Genomic DNA, 21,425 nt, shown 5'->3' on the forward strand with positions numbered 1-21,425 from the left:
TGGATGAACACAGCAGGCCAAGCAGCATCTCAGGAGCACAAAAGCGGACGTTTCGGGCCTAGGGCCTAGGGTCTTCACACTTTGTTATCAAGGTAAGTATCTGCAGCTAGACAGGGTATGAATGGGTCATGTGACAATCCATTCTCAGAATAGTTTCTCTCCACTGAGCTTTCCTCACACTACTACCTCATTGACTCCACCTCTGAAGGCCATGCAGGAGATCAAAGGCATGAGTTGGTGCCGACACCGAGAAAGAATATAGACTCAGGATGGTTCATACTGTGGCAGTTCACAGAGCTGTGACATCAACACAGCATGAGTGGCTGTTCGGTGTTAAGTGACAGTACCTATGGGCCACACACTAGTTTCCCATCACTGATACTGCGTGTGTGCTCCACTTGGCAAACTCCAGGATCTCCTCCTCCAATGAAGTCAGGTGGTGATGGTGGAAAGTTCACCCTGATTCCATGCAGCTCCCTGAATTGACGGCCTCTTTTTAAGGCAGTGAGTTATGTAAATATAAAGACTTACATTTAAATAGTGCTTTAACAACATTTTTTACAGCTAATTAAGTGTTTTCAAAGTGTTATTAGTGTTGTAATGCAGGAAACAAGAAATGAAATGTATGCTGAAAATGAAAGGATAACATTTAAGGGGGTGACAGTAAGGGTGAAGTGTAAGAAGGCAATAAGTCTAAGCATCCACAGAGATGGAGATTTGATGGAGTGGCTGGGAAGAAACAAGTCTGTGGAAAATTGAGAAATGTTGTGCAGGAGAATGCAAGGGAAATCAGAGTGAAATGGCCACCACTTAAAAATGGTAAGACACTCACTTTGCTGGGCCTAACTAGAGTATTAAACTTTTTCCGGTATATCCAATCCCTGGACAGCACACTCTTGCTGCTCTCATCCTGCTTCCAATCACACTGGCTTCGTCATGCTTCCCTCTTCCTCCCATACTCAGGGATAATGACTTTGCTTCTATCTTTCAGCTCCTCCTCCATTTTATCCTTCAGGATACTGCCTAAAATCCAAGGGTGGCAGGCATCTGAAGTCCTCCCTCCACTGTCCACCTTTCTGAATGTTTCACAAGCAGGGCTTCCTGCAAACTGTCATACTCCTGCCAGTCCTCACTGGCACATTGCATACTCGATCCTGTCCTTTCTTGGCTGTTCAGCAAGCACTCTCCACAATCTCAGGGGGGATATTATCGCTATGTGGTAGTGGGGAAATGGGCAGCGAAGGTTCACCACACTTGTTCCCGGCATGAAAGGACCATTATTTGAAGAGAGATTAGTTCAGCTGGGCCACATTCTCTACAGTTTCCAAGAATGAGAGGCGATCTCATTGAAAACTACAGAAGACTTAAAAAGGGACTGAGCAGTTGCAGGTAAGATGTGTTCACTGTTTGCAGAGATGAAAATCAGGAAACGCAATTTAAATGCCATTCAGGACTGAGATGAGGAGCTTTTTTTTGTGACTCATGGGTTTACGAATCTTTGGAATTCTCTACCCGAGGGCTATGGAAGCTTTGTCTTTGAGTATATTTAAAGTAGAGGCTGACAGATTTCTGATCATCAATTGTGCAGAGGGTTTGGGTATAGTGTAGGTGAAAGATATTGAAGTGCTCCATCAGTCATGATTGTATTCAATGATGGAGCAGAGTTGACAGGCTGAATGGCCCACTCCTACTATTGTGTTCCTGCATTCCTCTGTTCCTACTCACAGCTTCAGTTTCTGGGCCACTATAGGTACTAGGCATAAAAAATCAGAAATTTCTGCTCCATGAGTCAGATATGTGAGGAAAAAAAATTCAGGCAGCTTTTATTTATCACACATCTCTCGACTAAATATGATGAACTTTTCTCAATGGCACTTACCAAATGCGGGTTTGATATTACCAGGTGTAAATCGAGTAGGAGTCATACCATGAGGGTAGCCACTGCTCCACTCTACAACCACAACTCCATAGACACCATTTCGTGTTATTGTGGCACTACATGTACCAGCAGAAACATCTGATACTTCAAGAATCAAGGATTCAAAGCCAACCTAAAAAGAATAATAACATTCAGCCATAATAATGTTTGACCACTGCAACACTGAGGTTTTAAGGAATTAATTACAAACAGCATCAAAAAGAGCTGTCCATTTCTTACATATGCATTCTGTACAAAACAAACAAAAGTACACTTTTGTTACTCTAGGTAACAAGTTTTGCATTCCAAATTCACTTGGAATTCATAAATCACTTGAAAGTATTGCTGCAGAGCGTGATATGCCAGAGTAAAATTACGCAGTGGACAATAGTGTGGCCATTTATTAAAGTCTTGAACGGATAATCTAATTATTCAGCCAGAGGTCCCGAAATTTTTCAAATAAAAACCTAGACTTTCATCCCAATAAATTGCAAATCTAGCCTGTTTTTAAAGTAATAGAATTTATTCTTTGCTCCAAACTTTAAGGTTACCAAAGTTTCCAGTAAGTTTTCAGTATTCAAACCATAAATGCAACTTTTGCCATATTCTACCCTGTCAGTCCCATTGAATCAATCACAGCTAAGATTATATTGGATCACATCCTTGTATCACATATCATCCACATTGCATTTTCACATCCCAACAATAAATCCTTCTGTTTCTGTCTCTTGTAAAATCATTACTCCCCCATTCATTGACAACCACACTTTCAAAGTCCCAACTGTCTAGCATTAGGTTCTCCATTAATCATACTATTTTTGTAGCTACGGTTTGAATAAATCCCACATTCACTCCATATTTGGTGTCCAGTTATAAAAACAACAGTGTTCTCTCACACTAGCTGTTTACCTGTATGGGCCTTATTTCCACTCCTTTTAGTACCAATAGATGGAGACTTAAAAGGATATGGCAGACAAGTGGTTTAATCAGCCACTGCCAGATCTGACTGAGCCCCCAGATCACCGTCGGGTCCTCCTCTCAGTTGCTACAATTGCTTTTCACTGTATCAGTGTCATCTTGTTATACAACGTGTTACCGCATCTTCTTTTTACTGTAAACCTCTTAAACCCTCTGCCCATCCCCTCTACCCTCAGCTCCAACAAACATTGTGAAGAACTCATAGGCATCTTTGTAAGATCAAGGCTACTTGATCAGCTGCCTCTGTCATGCCCTCACTTCCACTAGCCCACAGGGCAAACTTCTACTAATGCTCCCCCTCCCCTAGCCTTGAATTCACAGCTTAAGCCAGTTTCTCTTGTTACGTTCCCAGCTGATGTTAATATTGTGCAAGTCAGATCCCAGACAGAAAGCTGGTTTGATGGATCATATTTTGTTTAGTTTTGGTTTGAATCAGGTGATGTCTCACTGAAACTTAAGCTCTCGATTTTATAATTTCATTGTAATCAAAGAAAGGCTATTTCATAACAGAAATGAAGATAAAATAAGTAAATCCAAACTATTTACACATAAGTTTAGAGATTTTGAAACACACATTAATAGATCTAATATTATTAATCCCAAAAATACATCTTCACAAATGCTAAAATGATCACTTGTACAGCACTCACACCAGAGAAGAATCCCTTTCACTAATATGTTAATAAGAAGCTTAACTTAAGTGTGATGTCAACCCCTAGTCTAAAAAGTCTCATTGCCTTAACCTAGGGCTTCCATATACCCAAGTTTAAACATTCTCAGCTTCAAATAGCCTTGTCAGAGTTTCAGTTAAACACTTCTGGTCTGAAACTTGTGCTAAATTTCTTGCTGTGAAGTAACTTTTTCCTTCTCCTTTTCCCTAAGCATCTTCATCTAAGACCTTATGCAGGGCTGCATCAAACTGAAGCTAAACAAAAACCTTTATTATCAAGCTATGGATGTATTTCCTAAGCTTAAAAAATTCCAAAATTTTCTGACAGAAACCTTGATGTACAATTGTTTGCCCGGCTCACTCATAAACCTTCATTATGTAAATAAAAACCCATTAGTTCCAAAAGCTATTCCATCAAGCTACTTTAAAACAAATCACTATGACGACAGAAATAGCTACACATTAATCATTAACTCTTTCGATAGAAAAAATCTACATCATCAATTCAAAACTCAAAAATCCAAACTTAAATAAATTATATTATGTACGTGTATAAATCTTTCAGTTAACATCGCACACTCCTGTCTGACCTCATGCCTTTTCGGAGCTCATGTTGGCCATGAAAATTACCTCTTTTCACTCAATTCCAACAAAACTTCCCAATTTCTCCTCCTAGTCCTCACCTTGGTTGATATTACAAATGGTTATCCACATTTAAATCCCTCCGATCAGGTTTCTGTTCCCATGGCACTATAACATCGCTTAGCAAGTCAAAAATAATGTCGTGACAACTAGTTAACTGCAACAAAGGTAAGCTTTCCTTCCTTTCCATTATTGAGCTGCTGCAGCCTTTGATACAATTGGCCACCCGCTTCCTCAGTTAATGCCTCTCCACAGTTATCCATCTTGTAGAACTATTCTTGCCTTGTTCAATTTTTATCTCTTAAATCATAATGACAGAATGGCTCGCAATGGCTGTGATAATGGGACCAGCTTGTAACTGATGTCCATTTCAAGCCCACCGACTCCCACAGCTACCTAGAATACACCTCCTCCCACCCACCCTCCTGCAAAAATTCCATCCCCTATTCCCAATTCCTCAGCCTCCGCCGCATCTGCTCCCACGATGAGGCATTCCACTCCCGCACATCCCAGATGTCCAAGTTCTTCAAGGACCGCAATTTGCCCCCCACAGTGGTCGAGAACGCCCTTGTTCACGTTTCCCGCATTTCCCGCAACACATCCCTCACACCCCGCCCCCGCCACAACCGCCCAAAGAGGATCCCCCTCGTTCTCACACACCACCTCACCAACCTATCATCCTCCGACACTTCCGCCATCTACAATCCGACCCCACCACTCAAGACATTTTTCCATCCCCACCCCTGTCTGCTTTCTGGAGAGACCACTCTCTCCGTGACTCTCTTGTTCGCTCCACACTGCCCTCCAACCCCACCACACCCGGCACCTTCCCCTGCAACCAAAGGAAATGCTACACTTGCCCCCACACCTCCTCCCTCACCCCTATCCCAGGCCCCAAGATGACTTTCCATATTAAGCAGAGGTTCACCTGCACATCTGCCAATGGGGTATACTGCATCCATTGTACCCGGTGTGGCTTCCTCTACATTGGGGAAACCAAGCGGAGGCTTGGGGACCGCTTTGCAGAACACCTCCGCTCGGTTCGCAATAAACAACTGCACCTCCCAGTCGCAAACCATTTCCACTTCCCCTCCCATTCTTTAGATGACATGTCCATCATGGGCCTCCTGCAGTGCCACAATGATGCCACCCAAAGGTTGCAGGAACAGCAACTCATATTCCGCTTGGGAACCCTGCAGCCCAATGGTATCAATGTGGACTTCACCAGCTTCAAAATCTCCCCTTCCCCCACCGCATCCCAAAACCAGCCCAGTTCGTCCCCCTCCCCCCACTGCACCACACAACCAGCCCAGCTCTTCCCCTCCACCCACTGCATCCCAAAACCAGTCCAGCCTGTCTATGCCTCCCTAACCTGTTCTTCCTCTCACCCATCCCTTCCTCCCACCCCAAGCCGCACCTCCATCTCCTACCTACTAACCTCATCCCACCGCCTTGACCTGTCCGTCTTCCCTGGACTGACCTATCCCCTCCCCACCTATACTCTCGTCTCCACCTATCTTCTTTTCTCTCCATCTTCGGTCCGCCTCCCCCTCTCTCCCTATTTATTCCAGAACCCTCTCCTCATCCCCCTCTCTGATGAAGGGTCTAGGCCTGAAACGTCAGCTTTTGTGCTCCTGAGATGCTGCTGGGCCTGCTGTGTTCATCCAGCCTCACATTTTATTATCTTGGCTTGCAATGGCTTCTCTTTTTGCTCTGACTTCATTTAGATCTAAAGACACAGTATTATTTTTGTACATCTGCTGTAAACACCCAGCACTGCGTAACGACGAACTCTCTCAATTCCTCCACTGTTGCTAAATTATCACTTTTTCTGACATCCTGTAGAGAACCAGTAGAAATTTTATCTAGTTAAATATTAGGCAGATTGAAACTGATTTTTGCCATCCCTACTGTAAGCTCCACCCCAAACCATCTACTTCATCTTTCTCCCTAGCAACATGGACTAAACCGACCTACTTGAGATCACATCTAATTTGGAGAGGAGCTTCTAATCTCACATTTGTGCCATCTCTTGTGACTGGCTGTTAATGTCTCTGTAGCTTCAGTGGATTTCAGCTCTGTCACAGCTCAACTCCTGCCTAAACACTCATTATTCCAAGGCTTAACTTTTGCAATGCACTTCTGTTGGTCTCCCAGTTATTAAGACTTAATCTGTAAATGTAGTAAGGAGTCCCATATGTTGCATTCCAAATACATTAGATACAGATAAATGAATGTTACAAACATAACTGAATGATTTGGTTAAAAATGGAATGATCTAAACAAGCTTTGAGATACTATCTTCATTTATTTAGGATAGAATATTATCTGAAGTACATAATAAGGTAATCCAAAATGCTGCTGTCATTTTTTGAAATGGCAATTGCTTCGGTTTCTTCTGTGCATGCTAACCTACACTGGCTCCAAGTCAACCAATACCCCAATTTTAAAGTTCTCAACCTGGTTTTCAAATTCTTCAATGGCCTCATCTTCCCAACTCCTCCAGATCTACAATCCTCCAAGATATCTGTGCTCATCTAATTTTTTGCCTCTGGTTCAATTTCTTTTTCTTAGTTATTTATTCATTCATTCTACTTTTGGTTATTGTGCCTTCTGTCACACAATGTTTATTGCACGCCAATCGTGGTTAACTATCTAAGTGGAGGGCATAGTTTGTTTTGTGACTGCTGGCATGCACAGTGGTGCGCGGCTGAGTTCAGAGGTTTGATAATAGCAATGCTTCACTCTGGATAAATGTACATTGAACAAAGGTGGAAACTGGTTTCATCCTTCACCAACTGACAATCAGGAGCACAACATTCAGAACCCTGAAATACCCTCCCTTCAACATTCCATACCTTTTTCTTTTTTAAAATACTCTTAAAAAGCTAACTTTTTCTTCAAGCATTTAGTCAGGTAACCTAGTGGGCTGTATTTAATCCCAGTGATAGAGCTCCCGCCTGCTGGAGAAAGGTCTGAAGAAGGGTTCCCCACCCAAAACGTCAACTTTCCTGCTCCTCTGATGTTGCCTTCATGGCTGTGCTCCACCAGCTCCACACTGTTATCTCTGACTCCACCATCGGCGGTTCTTACTATCTCTGAAATTCACTGACTCCTTTTGAAATATATTGGAAGATGAAATCAAACTCAAAGTGGGAATTCCTTAAAACAGTAAATGTTGTGTCTAGAGTCAACACAAGCTGTTGTGTGACTCATATTTGTATCTCCTGCAAGCGGAGAATCAATTACTGTCTGGTTGAGCAGAAGGGAAATGATTGAACTCTGGTGACAGAGTTTGCAATACTACAATGTGTAGATTTTTTTTTCACTCACACTGCACGGGCAAGTATTAAAATTCTGCAAACACAAAGCAGAGGAATAAGCACAAGGTCTTAGAATCAACATGGTAATGTAGTCTCTAACCAATCAACTTCTCCTCTCAACAAATAACAAGATATTCAATCCAAAATTATACTGTTTTAAAAAAAAAGTTACCTCAGAATTTGCTGCTTCCTCTGGGACAAATATAGTGGCAGAGTTAGTCCCAGCGAACAGTCGTGGAGGAACGGAAGGGTTTTCATTCAAAATACTTGCATTTATTAATTCAATAGAAAGATTAAAATCCAGTCCAAGGAATGTCTACAAATGTCAAAAGTAAATAGATATTAATTAATAATCACACTTGATTGATAGAAGTGAATGCCCACTACTCCACTGCCTTACCACAGCAGTCTAATGTGTCAGACAACCTGCAGGATACTTCAGTGCAGCATCACAAAATTATTTTTCATGTGATATGGCTACTGCTTGCTGAACCAGAATTTATAGCCCATTCCTATTTGCCCTTCAGAAAATGGAGATGAGCTGCATGCTTGAACTGCTGCACTTACACCAAGCGGACTACAATGTTGTTAGGTAGGGAATTCCAGAACTTTGACCCAATGATACTGAATGAATGATGACATCTTTCCAATCCAGGATAGTGAGCGGTTTGGAGGGGAAGTGCAGCTGGTGGTGTTCCCATTTATTTGAAGCCCTTGCCCTTCTAGATTGAGTGGTCTCAAACCTTTATATACATAAGATCACTTTTTGAATATATGCGCAATCCAGCACTTGCCACTTATATAGAAGAAACAATTTATTTTTACCACAAGATAAATTTAAAACCAAGTAAATATAATTATCCATTCTTTTCTCTACTCACCAAATCTCAGTGTGACACTTGTGGCTACATATGATCTGGCAGTGCCTTAAAGTCTGGTTTGTATTTTGAAACTGCTAGTCATATACTGACCATCAGCTGTGAGGTGAGTGCAATACTTGAACTTGATTATCTTCATTGGGAGAAAATCATCTCACAGAGGTATGTGCAGTCAAAGTAAGAGTAGGTACTTTTTCTCTGCTAACGAGTCCCCAAAATCACTGCCTATTAATCAGTTCAGTATTATTTTGCAGAACAATTATCTCCATATTAACCCCATAGCTTTGTAAATCAAACACCTGATAGAATTCACTAGTCAACCTACCAATATCAACTTGAAAGAAAGGATTTGAGACAAACATTCTAATTTGTTCCATCACACCTAATTCCTAAAATCACCTGTTGAATTCCTCTGCTAATTTCCAGAGGTGTGCACAGCATTCTCAGTACAATCTTTTTTTCCAAACTTTTTGACTGATTTTTTTTCTAGTATTTTCTTCACAACATTGCATGCTAATGTTTCTTTCATTCCACAATTTAAGAAAAGATTTCAGGCATCAGAGCGAAACATCGTCACAGGGCCTTCCCTCAACTTGACTAGCCTCACCAACCAGTGTGGTAGTGCGGATGTGCAGAGGGATCAGGTACATAGATCCCTGAAAGTTGCCACCCAGGTTGATAGTGCTGTTAAGAAAGCTTAAATTGTGTTAGGTTTTATTGGTAGACGGATTGAGTTCTGGAGCCGTGATGTCATGCTGCAACTGTACAAAATGCTAGTGCGGCCTCATTTGGAATATTGCGTGCAGTTCTGGCCGCCCCATTACAGGAAGGATGTGGAAGCATTGGAAAAGGTGCAGAGGAGATTTACCAGGATGTTGCCTGGTCTGGAGTGCAGGCCCTATGAAGAAAGGCTGAGGGACTTGCGTCTGTTCTCATTGGAGAGAAGGAGGCAAAGAGGGGATTTAAAGAGACATACAAGATGATCAGAGGATTAGATAGGGTGGACATCTGAGGATGATGACTTCAGCTTGTACAAGGGGGCATAGCTATAAATTGAGGGGTGATAGATTTAAGACAGATGTCAGAGGCAGGTTCTTTACTCAGAGAGTGGTAAGGGGGTGGAACTCAGCCACATTAGGGGTATTTAAACAGTCCCTGGATAAGCATATGGATGATGATGGGATAGTGCAGGGGGATGGGCTTAGATTAGTTCACAGGTCGGCACAACATCGAGGGCCAAAGGGACAGTTCTGTGCTGTATTGTTCTATGTCCTATGTCTATGTTCTAACTACAAACAGCATCAAGTTCAAAAAGTGAGGATCTAAAGAAACAATGTTGAAGGACTCGTGCTCAAATTAAGTTTGCAATGTTACCAGTAACTTTTGTGACATGGGAAAAGTCCATAATGTTATTCACTAATGCTTGCTGGTGGATTACACAGTGCGTAATTGACAAAAGAGGGGATATCAGGATCATTTCTGCAAAACGTCATAAAGCACATATGTGCACCAAGCATTGCTGGTGTGCCATCAGTTGTGATGGAACCAGTTTCATGATTGGAATGTTATTTTTGAATCTGTACCTTTTTGAATTTATTGGAGATATATTCATCCTTTAAGGGTCAGAGCATTGAGAAATCCTCGTTAGTTATGTCCTTAAAAGCATTGTGCACAGAAATAATCAGTGAGGTCATGTGGGTCACATCAATGCATTTATCTGTAGGGAGAAGCATTTATAGTCCTTCAGGCCCTGCTATAGTTGTTGAAAGACATGTTTGGGCAAAGACTCAATTCATCTGGTTGTTGCAGAAGCACCAAGTGACATTTCCTGTGTCCCTATCAAAATCTCTCATTTGCTCTTGTAGCCTTTGAATAAAAAGAGTCAGCTGCGAAATCATGTTTACTTAAATAATTTGCTATTGGTGAATGATTTCTTGTGTTTTGCCAGAACTAAGGCACAGCTACAACACTGGCATCTGCCTGACAATGTGGAAAATGGTCCAGAGATGTCCTGTATATGAAAGTAGGGCAAAACCAACTGGGTAAATTATCACCCATCAATATATTTTTAAACATCAATTCGAGTGAGGAAAGGAGCCATCAACTCCTTGTTTTGCAATAAATTGGCCACTGAGGCTCAATTCTGATTCTACAGGATTGATTCAGCTCCTGACCATATTACAGCTTTATATCAAAATTGAGCAAATGAGCTGAATTCCTGAAAAGAGTTGAGAATGACTGCCCTTGACACAAAGGCTGCATTTCACCACATGTGGCTTCAGGGAGCCCTAACAAAACTGGTATCGGTGGGAATCAGGGCAAGGGTGGACGTGAAGGAACTTTCCACTAGTTGGAAGCATACTTGGCACAAAGAAAGATGATTTTATTTGTTGGGGGATAATCATCTCAGCTTCAGGACAACTCTGCAGAAGTTCCTTGGGGTAGTGCCCTCGGCTCAACCATCTTCAACTGCTTCATCAATGACCTTCTCTCCAACATAAGATCAGAAATGGGGATGTTCACTGAGGATTAAACGATGTTCAGCACCATTTACAATTCCCCAGATAGTAAAGCAGCAAGGTCTGGTCAGCATCCCAGTTTGGGCTGACAAGTTACAAGTCACATCCATGCCCCACAATTTCTGGACAATGACTATCTTCAAAAAGAGAGAATATAACCATTGCCTCTTGGCATCAATAGCATTACAACTAATGATTCTTCCACTATTCTGGAAGTTATCATTGACAAGAAATTGAACTAGATGTGCCGTATAAATACTATAGCTACAGGAATGGGTCAAAAGCTAGAAATCCTGCAATGAGTAACTCGCCATTTGATTCCCCAAAGACTGTCCACTGTCTACAAGGCACAAGGCAGGAGTGTGATAGAAAACTCCTCATTTGCCCGGAGGGGTGCAGGTCTAAAAACACTCAAGAAGTTTGATCCCATCAAAGACAAAGCAGCTTGTTTGATAGGCTCCACATCCACAAACGTTCACTCCTTCCACCACAAAAAATCAGAAGCAGTGTGTGCCATCAACAGGAGGCAATATACTAATGGCAAAGCTCCTTAGAAAGCACCTACAAAGCCCACAACCACTATCATCTGGAAAGCGAACAGCAATAGATACATGGGAATACCACGAGTTCCCTCCAAGTCACTCACCATTCTGACTTATAAATATATCACCATTCCCTCAGTGTAATTGGGTCAAAATCCTGGAACTCCTTCCTTTGTGGCATTGTGGCTGAATCTACAGCAGACTGTAATGGTACAACAAGGCGGCTCACCATCACCTTCTCATGGTAACCAAAGATGGATATGTAAATTATTTGATTCATACAGAAGATATATTCAAACCATTTATTATAAGTTTTGACTTTTTTTGATCTTGAGTTAATATTGTGGGTTTTCTGTGCGGCTGAAGTTAATAATAAACTTGGATGTATTTCTGCAGCCACATACTTTTAAAAAATTGCTGAGGCTTTGCTTTAGAATTAATGGGCTTTTGAGCATCATTTTTGGCTTACATTAAACTTCTTAGATCCAGAATGGTTCGAGAATTTTGGAATTTGTTTTTTCTTTAAAGCCTAAGTGCAACAGCAATAGCTCGGTGACTTTTTCTTTTGGCTGACTTTTATTTTAGGCAGAGCTGTGAAGTCCTTGGATGAAGGTGGCTATATTGTCCATTGCTCTTAAGAAGGGAAGAATTATAATGAACTTGCTCACTTTAGAGCAAAAACAAAGAGCCAGTGTTAGCCCCAGACCAGAAATGTTGGGATAAAAACCTGAAAAGATTACTTATAAGATGGGTTTGTTCAAGTTCAAGTGTGTAAAAGCTCTAGGAAGAAGCTATCTGCAATTCTAGCAATGTTAGACTCATAGGCGACTTACATATAGTGAGGTATTAGCACTAGGTTTGAGTTCTGTACAAATAATCATTTTAGGTTATGGACAAAGTTCTTTTTAGGTACTGTATCAGGGCATATTTTGAATACCATACAAAAGCTGCAATTTTTCCTTCTCATATATAAGGTGTGCTTTGGGGTTGTACTGGGGAGGTGATACTATGACAGTAGCATCCCATAAGTATTAACCCAGAGACCCAGGTAACGTTCAAATCTTCCCATGGTAGATGGTGGAATTTAATTTTATAAAAATCTGGAATTAAAAGTCTAATGATGACCATGTTAAAAGGCAGGAAACCATATCATACCTGATATAGCCTAAATGTGACTCCAGACCCACAGCAAGTAGCTAGCCCTTAACACCCTATGGGCAATTAGGGATGGGCAATAAATGCTAGCGTAGCCAGTGACGCCTGCATTCCAGTAAAGACTAAAAGAAAATTTAATTATGTCATAAGCAGATGGTTTATGCTCATTTCTTTTGTTAATAAATTTTTGTTTCATCGTTTAAAAAAACTGTAGAATTAAAGGCATTTGTTTCAGTAAGAGGCTGCTTTGTAAAAGCAAAACAAAACAATGCATGATTCATCACATATACTTTCATTCTCAAATCTGACTTATTCAAAAACATCAGCTGGAATCATGACATGGGCAATAAACATTGGTCTAACTAACAGCACGCACATCCCATCAGTTATTTTTTAAAAATCATCTTAACTGGGGGAGGGGAAGGGGTTGAAAAGGTAGGGTTTATGTAATAATCAGCAGGTTGCTTTGTCCAAGTTTGGCCTGGTGCCATAACACTTCATAGTATCCTGAATCAATGCTATGGATTCTTGCAGTAACTCCCGCCTAACTGTACACCACTGTTCTACCCCCTCTGCTGAGTCCATTTTGTCTTGTAGGTAAGTAGTTCACATCTAATTTTTTCTCCAACTTCTACTCTTAAAATTATGTCAGTGACATCATCATAAAGTAGTTAAAAATGCTAACAAAGCATGGAAGATATCAAAGATGCAATTAAAGAAAAAAGGATTTGGATACAGACAAAGATTTCTCCCCCTCCAATTCACCTGTGGACAGATTAAGTGGAAAATGTGGAATTCTGATTCATGTCAGTAACCTAAGGCAGATGTTCCTGCAGCATTACTTCCCCAGACCAATAAAGCCATAGAAAGTAGGGAATGAAGTCAGCCACTGCTAGAGGCTGAGAAATCTGGAGTACTAGCAATGGCAATGAGCTGGAGAATATCACTTTTTCACTTATATTTGCATGGGTCCAAATTTTCCATCATAACTGTGCAACAAAAGTATATGCTTTACCATTTCCATTCTTTGCAATCTTACTGCTGCACCTCACGGACTTTCTGAACAGGGGGAAACATAGTGCAAGGTCCAACACCTATTTTGACTGAATGCTATTCCTACATTCCTCTTCAGCATGACAGCAGGAAATGAAAGCAAAAGTGAACATGTTTACATAGTTATTTGCAATTACAATTACTTTGCGTTCATCCAACTCAGTAAAGCAGTGACACCCTCACTGATGTTCAAGAACAGGTGGCTTTGTTCAGCTGAAGTACTTGTTTCACTTTAAGCTGTCTCACTCACCTGATTTGAGATTGGGACACTGGAAACAGCAAATCTAGCACCATCTTCAACAACCACAGTCCCCAAAAATCCATCTTGTCCATGAAATATGAGCTTGTATTCCACAAGCACATCTTGAAACGTCCCACCATGTCTTGTAATGTTAATCTGAAAATAGCGACTCAAGTCATTTTCAACGATCACAGTTTGCCCTTCTGAGTAGACAGTAAACAGGCCATAAGGGTCATCGTTTGCAGGAACCCGAAATCTTGAACTGTCTTTCCCCTTATTTAAATCAGCTCCACCTTCTACAGAAGTCAGCCTCATTGTGTAAACTTCATCTAACTCCGGAACATCATCAGCCAACAGCTGAACATTTATTTCTGCATTCAGCTGCATGTCCGGGATTGTGACTGTGCCATTGACCGCAAAAAAGTCTCCTGTCATATCAGAATCACTCTGAAGCAACCAATATACCTTAAGAACAAAAAAAAAGACAATTAATAATTTGAGCTGAAAACAACATATGTGTAACAAAAATGTGTTGCATGAGTTTGACATCTAAACATCAGCATCTCAGATGCTGACTCTACGTTTCCTTCAGCTTTTAAAAAAAAATTCCTGGTATGATTCCAAAAGGTGCTGAAATATTTCAAAAGTTAATTGCATTTCATAAGTAGCAATCAGTAAATAAATGCTATTAAACCATCTTGGGGAAAATTGAGCAGATCTACCTACTTTACTAAATTTAAAAAATAACACTAATCCTTTTAAGAACTTAAAACTACCTAACAAACATTGCACAACTCTACTTAAAAAAAGCCTAAATAATTTTAAATGGTCATAAAACTATATAAGTAAATGAGAAAACATTCAAAAGCACTTTCAAAAAATAATCACATAAGTGCTCATAAAACTGTCAATAGAAACAAAACACCCTTGCCTTGACAACTGAATCAACAATCGTTGCTGATCTGAATCAGTTGGTGAAAATTGGAGAATAGCTCCAGGTGTTCATAATGGAATTTTATTGAACAATTGTATAAACAAAATCTCCAGGACTGGATAGATAATAACCTTTTAAGTAGTAGAACATATGCTGACTGCTTCAAATGCCTGAAAGGTGGTTAATCCGTCAATCAACTTGAAGACTGAAGTGCATGGTCGAACTGACACCTTAAAATGTGAATCCCAATGAAAAATGCCCTTCATTCATACTTATGTACCTGACCAATTCAAAATGCTGGTCAATCTAATAGTCATATGTTTTAACAGCAAAGCTCTATCGCGAAGCAACACGATAAAATCATACTTAAATTACCATAAAGTGACTCACTATGACTGAAATAACTCCACAGAGGCCAGTATCCCATCACCATGTCCTTGACACTGGTCCATCACCCTCCGAGCCAGCCGGTCTGACACCCCTTTTGTTATCTGTCAGTCAGGGCTCCCTGATTGGCCCAGATTAACAGCCCCAATCCAGGAACTCATTTGAATGATGTCCACTTGGCGAACCTTGTTACAATCATGACAATGATCTGCTAAATTAGCAACATCTTTTAAATACTCCTGTCAAAAGGCTTCCAACTCCAGCTCAGATTTCCCTCAGAATCCCTTTTGATCAGCTATGAATCATGCCACATTCTGAAGCTAGCATGCCTCTGAAAACTGTGTGTGTTCTGAAATCATTTGAGCCATTAGCATCGTCATTGCTGAGTGAGAGTTCACAAACCACACTCTTACACCTGTGCTCAGTTCGCAATAAACAACTGCACCTTGCAGTCGCGAACCATTTTATTTACCCTCCCATTCCTTAGACGACATGTCCATCCTGGGCCTCCTGCTGTGCCACAATGATGCGACCCGAAGCTTGCAGGAACAGCAACTCACATTCTGCTTGGGAACCCTGCAGCCCAATGGTATCAATGTGGATTTCACAAGCTTCAAAATCTCCCCTCCCCCCACTGCATCCCAAAACCAGCCCAGCTCATCCCCGCCTCCCTAACCTATTCTTCCTCTCACCTATCCCCTCAGCCCACCTCAAGCCACACCTCCATTTCCTACCTACTAACCTAATCCCACCCCCTTGACCTGTCCGTCCTCCCTGGACTGACCTAACCCCTTCCTACCTCCCTACCTACACTCACCTCTACAGGTCACATCCCCGCCCCTTTAACTTGCCTGTCTCCTCTCCACCTATCTTCTCCTCTATCCATCTTCGATCCACCTCCCCTACTCTTCCTATTTATTTCAGAACCCTCTCCCCATCCCCATTTTCTGATGAAGGGTATAGGCCCGGAACGTCAGCTTTTGTGTTCCTTAGATGCTGCTTGGCCTGCTATGTTCATCCAGCTCCACACTTTGTTATCTCTTACAGACTGCCCTTGAAAACAGCAGACAGAGAGATAGTAGGAACCGCAGATGCTGGAGAATCTGAGATAACAAGGTGTAGAGCTGGATGAACAGGTAGAGCTAGACCCGAAACATCAGCCTTCCTGCTCCTCTGATGCTGCTTGGCCTGCTGTGTTCATCCAGCTCTACACCTTGTTATCTCTTGACACTGAGATTGGGTCAGGTTTATCGAACTTCTTGTCTGCACTCATGCCATAATCTAGTAAATTGCTCCTTAGCTTACCAGACATTGTAAGTACACAATAAAATGTTTAAGGGCTTTTGGTGAAGTGGTAGTGACTCTATCTTTAATGCAGGAGGCCACAGTTTAAGTCCTACCTGTTTCAGAGTAGTGCAATAACATCTCTGAAATGGTTGATTAGAAGTATATACAATAAAATGATAGATGGTTAGAATAGATAGAACATTACAGCACAGTACAGGCACTTCGGCCCTTGATGTTGTGCCGACCTGTCATACCGATCTCAAGCCCATCTAACCTACACTATTCCATGTACGTCCATATGCTTGTCCAATGACGACTTAAATGTACCTAAAGTTGGCGAATCTACTATCGTTGCATTGTATTAATGCTTTGCTTTGTATTAATATTTGAAGACATAAAATTCATGGGCTATGTAACATTTGAGAACTTAATGGTGTTCTATTTCCTCTGTCACATACTCTATCCAGTTCAGGAGGCTATCAATTTGAAAGATGGCTTGACAACACACAAATTGAGTAATATAATTTAGTTAGAAGTAATCAAGCTATGATTAACATTAGGGGCCATATTAGATTTACCGTTTAGTGTGTAGCTTCTTCGGAGTGGGAATTAGAACATTCTCATCCCAAAGAAAATGTTGAAGATTGGTCAGCTAAAAGTTTCAAAACTGGGGTTTGACTTTTTTTGGCAAGAGTATTGTTACATGATCTTAAGGCACAGTCTGACCTGTATTGTGACTTTACTGATATTGACTACAAGATGGATTCCCCTAGTCTATGATTCATGTTAGTGATCGTAGGACTATCACAAAGCAGGAAGCTCACTGTTACAGTGCTGCACTTCATTGCAAACATTCCCCTCTTCACAAAGCGCATCCAAGGTAAATAATGTTCCAAATTTTCTTATGAATTCGTAATTAGTTTTTACAAACAAAAAACAGAAGTTGCTGGAAAAGCTCAGCAGGTCTGGCAGCATCTGTGAAGAAAATATCAGTGTTAACGTTTCGGGTCCAGTGACACTTCCTCAGTTGGTTTTACATATATAATATTTAAATTATGCTGGTTTCTTTTTGTCATTCAAAGGCATTATTATCAACTGTTCCGCTGTGGCACTGTCCTTCCCTGGGTACTGTCAGTCTATATCATTTGTTGTTGCTGCTCTGTTTTGTTGCATTTCCATTTTTCATGTTACAAGAAGTGCCATTAAGAATTTGTTTTGTTATGTTTCTTTTGAATGCAAGTGTTGTGAACTTAGAGCTGAGCAGTCCGCTGAGTCCAGCTAGCTTTGTTTTTTTCTGAAGATATTGGAACAATAGAGGCAGCATGAAGGGGTGGGGTCAAACTCACACAGAACAAGGATTTTAGTTTGACTTTCAGAAGTTGCTGGGGTCTTGAAGCTGTCTGTGAAAGCTGTTATTCTTCTCTGTTATTGCTAGAAGCTTGGATTCTTTTCCTGCTGCTTGAATTGTGAGACAATCTATTTTACTGAATTTGCTTTACATATTATATTATTATATATATTATACTATTAGAACAGTTGCTTTTTGGTAGTTAAGTAACCTAGTATTCTGTTAAATTTTCCAATTCTTATTCTTATTCTTGTTCTAATTCTTCTTTCTTTTGTTTGTATTTTAACTGTAGTATAAAATAAAGTGGGTTGTGCTTCAAACCCAGTACTTTGACCAATCAAATTTCATCCTGAATACAACACCTCACACTTTCCTTTAGAAGTAAAAAGAAGTTCAGCTACCTTCTCAATATATTTTGAGGTGGTTTGATCTGGTCTATGCAGGAACTGGAATTACCTCTTCCTGTTTGACCCATATAAATGAGGCTCAGTCTCTCCAATTGTATTATGCCGATCTCCGGCAATAACCATATACCTGGTTCACTTTCATCACATCTGATCAAAGTGAGAGCTGTTCTATAGATCTTACAAGTTATCACCTGAGCTGACCCTTGTCAAAAGCATTGAAGGTTTTAGAACATAGAACACAGAACATAGAACAATACAGCACAGAACAGGCCCTTCGGCCCTCGATGTTGCACCGACCTGTGAACTAATCTAAGCCCATCCCCCATACTATCCCATCATCATCCATATGCTTATCCAAGGACTGTTTAAATGTCCCTAATGTGGCTGAGTTAACTACATTGGCAGGCAGGGCGTTCTACACCCTTACCACTCTCTGAGTAAAGAACCTGCCTCTGACATCTGTCTTAAATCTATCACCCCTTAATTTGTAGCTATGCCACCTCGTACAAGCTGATGTCATCATCCTCGAAAAAAGACTCTCACTGTCCACCCTATCTAATCCTCTGATCATCTTGTATGTCTCTATTAAATCCCCTCTTAGCCTTGTTCTGTCCAATGAGAACAGACCCAAGTCCCTCAGCCTTTCTTCATAAGGCCGTCGCTCCAGACCAGGCAAAAGATTGCCAAACCATTACCCATGTGAAATCTAGTTTCCGGCCATTTCACATTGAAAGGCATATTGTTGTACAGTGGTAGTGGCATTACCTCAGGGTGACATGACCAAGGTTCAAGTCACATCTGCCCTGGAGGTACATGATCACATGTTTGTAGAGGTGGATTAAAAAATTAAAAAAAGATAAGTTGTGGAATGATAAAATGACTGTCAGTCTGATGCTATGCAGGTGTACAATGTTATCAATATTGTTAGATATGTCTGAGGTCTTATCAGATGCAGCATTCTCAGGAAACAGAGATTGATAAGTACTCCAGTTGTCAATCTAGAGGGAGATTAGGTTTTACATGGTATTCATCATAAACGTGCTTCAGAAAGAGGAGACAAGCTGGAAAGCTCCTTTCTTCCAACAAGCTTCTGTAATTTAAATGTTTAGTTATCTCCAACTTGCAAAACAGTGTTCATACAGAATGGCCGTAAAATGAAGTGTCATGAAAACAATCAACTGTTTTCCCTGAAGTGAATCCAAACAACAAAACTAGCAATTATCTAGAAGCATGATTTTCACTGAATCAAATTGTTTACATATGATATTGCATAATACACAATTGCAAAAGAACTTAGATATGTAAGGAGAAAGCATGCAACTAAATCAAAAGTAAAACATTGTTGTCAGTCAACATTACCTTTACATTCCCCATTTTCCCCTTAGTTCTTGTAATAAAGAATGTAATATTTAACAGTCCTTCCTGACTAGACGGCTCCAGAAAGGTTTTCATGTACAATGACTCCTCGGTGAACTGAACTATTCCATTGGGAGTACCAACCTTTTGCACCTAAGGAAACAACAAAAAAAACTTAATTGTTGTAATTTTAAAAATTACTGATGGTTGATGGTCTTTCTCAAAGAGTAGTTTGTTCACTGTAAAAGTGATAATGGGAGCGGCAGATGCTGGAGAATCCAAGATAACAAAGTGTGGAGCTGGATGAACACAGCAGGACAAGCAGCATCTCAGAAGGGTCTAGGCCCGAAACGTCAGCTTTTGTGCTCCTGAGATGCTGCTTGGCCTGCTGTGTTCATCCAGCTCCACACTTTGTTATCTTGTTCACTGTAAATTTTTCCAGTCTCAGATATACAGGAATATCTCACATCTAATCCCAAAGCAAAATCACACTGTCTGAAAACATAAATTTAAATACAATTTTTGTGTTACAAAATTCTGTTAGTCATTTCACTTTTGCTGATTCAAAGTGACAGCATCATATTGAGAGGACCAAAAATATTACTGTCAAAGTATCACAAGCTGTGGCTTCAATCTCTAATTCTCTTAAACTCAAACATACATCTATGCTGAAGACCTGTTTTTTTGCTTTCAGAAACTGAGCGGAAGGCATTGGAAGATGCTATCGCTTTGTGATGATCACACAATTTTTATAAATTCATTCAAAAGTACTGTAGGTTGTATCACAGAAGCAGGGCCTGCCATTTCGTTGGTTCTTCTCCATGATGATACATATATCTCGGAGATCCGAAATAGAGATAAATGGGGAAGGAATAATGAAATTTTTAAAATGTCCAAAAATATGTTACTTTGGGTTATAGCTTCAGGATAACAACAATAATAACAGCAAAAGCTTCTGAATAATGCATTTTTAGTAAAGATTCAATTGAAAGAACAATGCCACAAGCATACACCTTCAGGATTTAATGGAAGTGGGACTGCAGGGAACATTTTGAGCACATTATTCAAAAACTCTATTTCAATGAATGATTTATCCATTGTTAACATACATATAAAACATTACTTCATCATATTAAGTCTGAAGTGCAATGCATATTTAAAAGGACAGCTAATCAACAGGATCTTATGTGTGCAAACTGTAACTGAAACAGTATTACTCATCACATAATCACATACTGTTAAAAACACTTTTCCAGCCTTATGGTCAATTTCTGCATCACCGAAGTCCAGGCTAAGTTGGATGATGAAAGTCTCTTGTATTTCAATTTCTTCATGGGGCAAGACACTCAATTCCATGATTCTATTCCCTGTCTCACCATCTCTAAAGTAGAATGTCCCATTGACGGGGTCATTTATGTCTGTGTTGAATGATGGCAAGATTGCTTCTGAGTTTGGACCCAAAATGTTCCAATTTATCTAAGAAAACAAATGCAATGGTGAGTTCCTAGCATCACAGAAACATACATTACTCCAGGTAGAGGATAGTTTAACAGGAATATATTTTGACATTCTGACCCACACCTACCCCCCCACCAACTTATTTTTCAGATGAGGAAGGGGAAGGAAGATGAACCTCGCCTGTTGGAAGCATAGCTTGGAATCTTTTACATATCATTTTCCAACCTCTGCTGATCAAAGACATTGTGCACGGTGTCCAATCATGTATCCAAGAAAGGATGAGGTCGCTCATCAGTTGCATAAAGTAATAAGTTACTACTGTTTCATAA

The 21,425-nt window shown here is 40.5% G+C and overlaps 1 protein-coding gene across 10 annotated transcripts in view; it reads right to left on the reverse strand.

Annotated features, from left to right (window-relative positions):
- The window catches only part of adgrv1 (adhesion G protein-coupled receptor V1), a 560,536-nt gene that overhangs the window by 256,466 nt on the left and 282,645 nt on the right, over nucleotides 1-21,425 (reverse strand). For all 10 annotated transcript variants that reach the window (XM_048527106.2, XM_048527099.2, XM_048527104.2 and 7 more), the window contains 5 exons: nucleotides 20,875-21,114; nucleotides 19,642-19,791; nucleotides 13,929-14,384; nucleotides 7,704-7,847; nucleotides 1,880-2,051 (listed from right to left, as the gene is read on the reverse strand). In XM_048527106.2, the coding sequence (XP_048383063.2) occupies nucleotides 1,880-2,051; nucleotides 7,704-7,847; nucleotides 13,929-14,384; nucleotides 19,642-19,791; nucleotides 20,875-21,114 (1,162 nt within the window). The remainder of the gene's footprint in view (nucleotides 1-1,879; nucleotides 2,052-7,703; nucleotides 7,848-13,928; nucleotides 14,385-19,641; nucleotides 19,792-20,874; nucleotides 21,115-21,425) is intronic.

This window comes from Stegostoma tigrinum, chromosome 3, assembly GCF_030684315.1.
Source record: "Stegostoma tigrinum isolate sSteTig4 chromosome 3, sSteTig4.hap1, whole genome shotgun sequence".
NCBI lineage: Eukaryota > Metazoa > Chordata > Chondrichthyes > Orectolobiformes > Stegostomatidae > Stegostoma > Stegostoma tigrinum.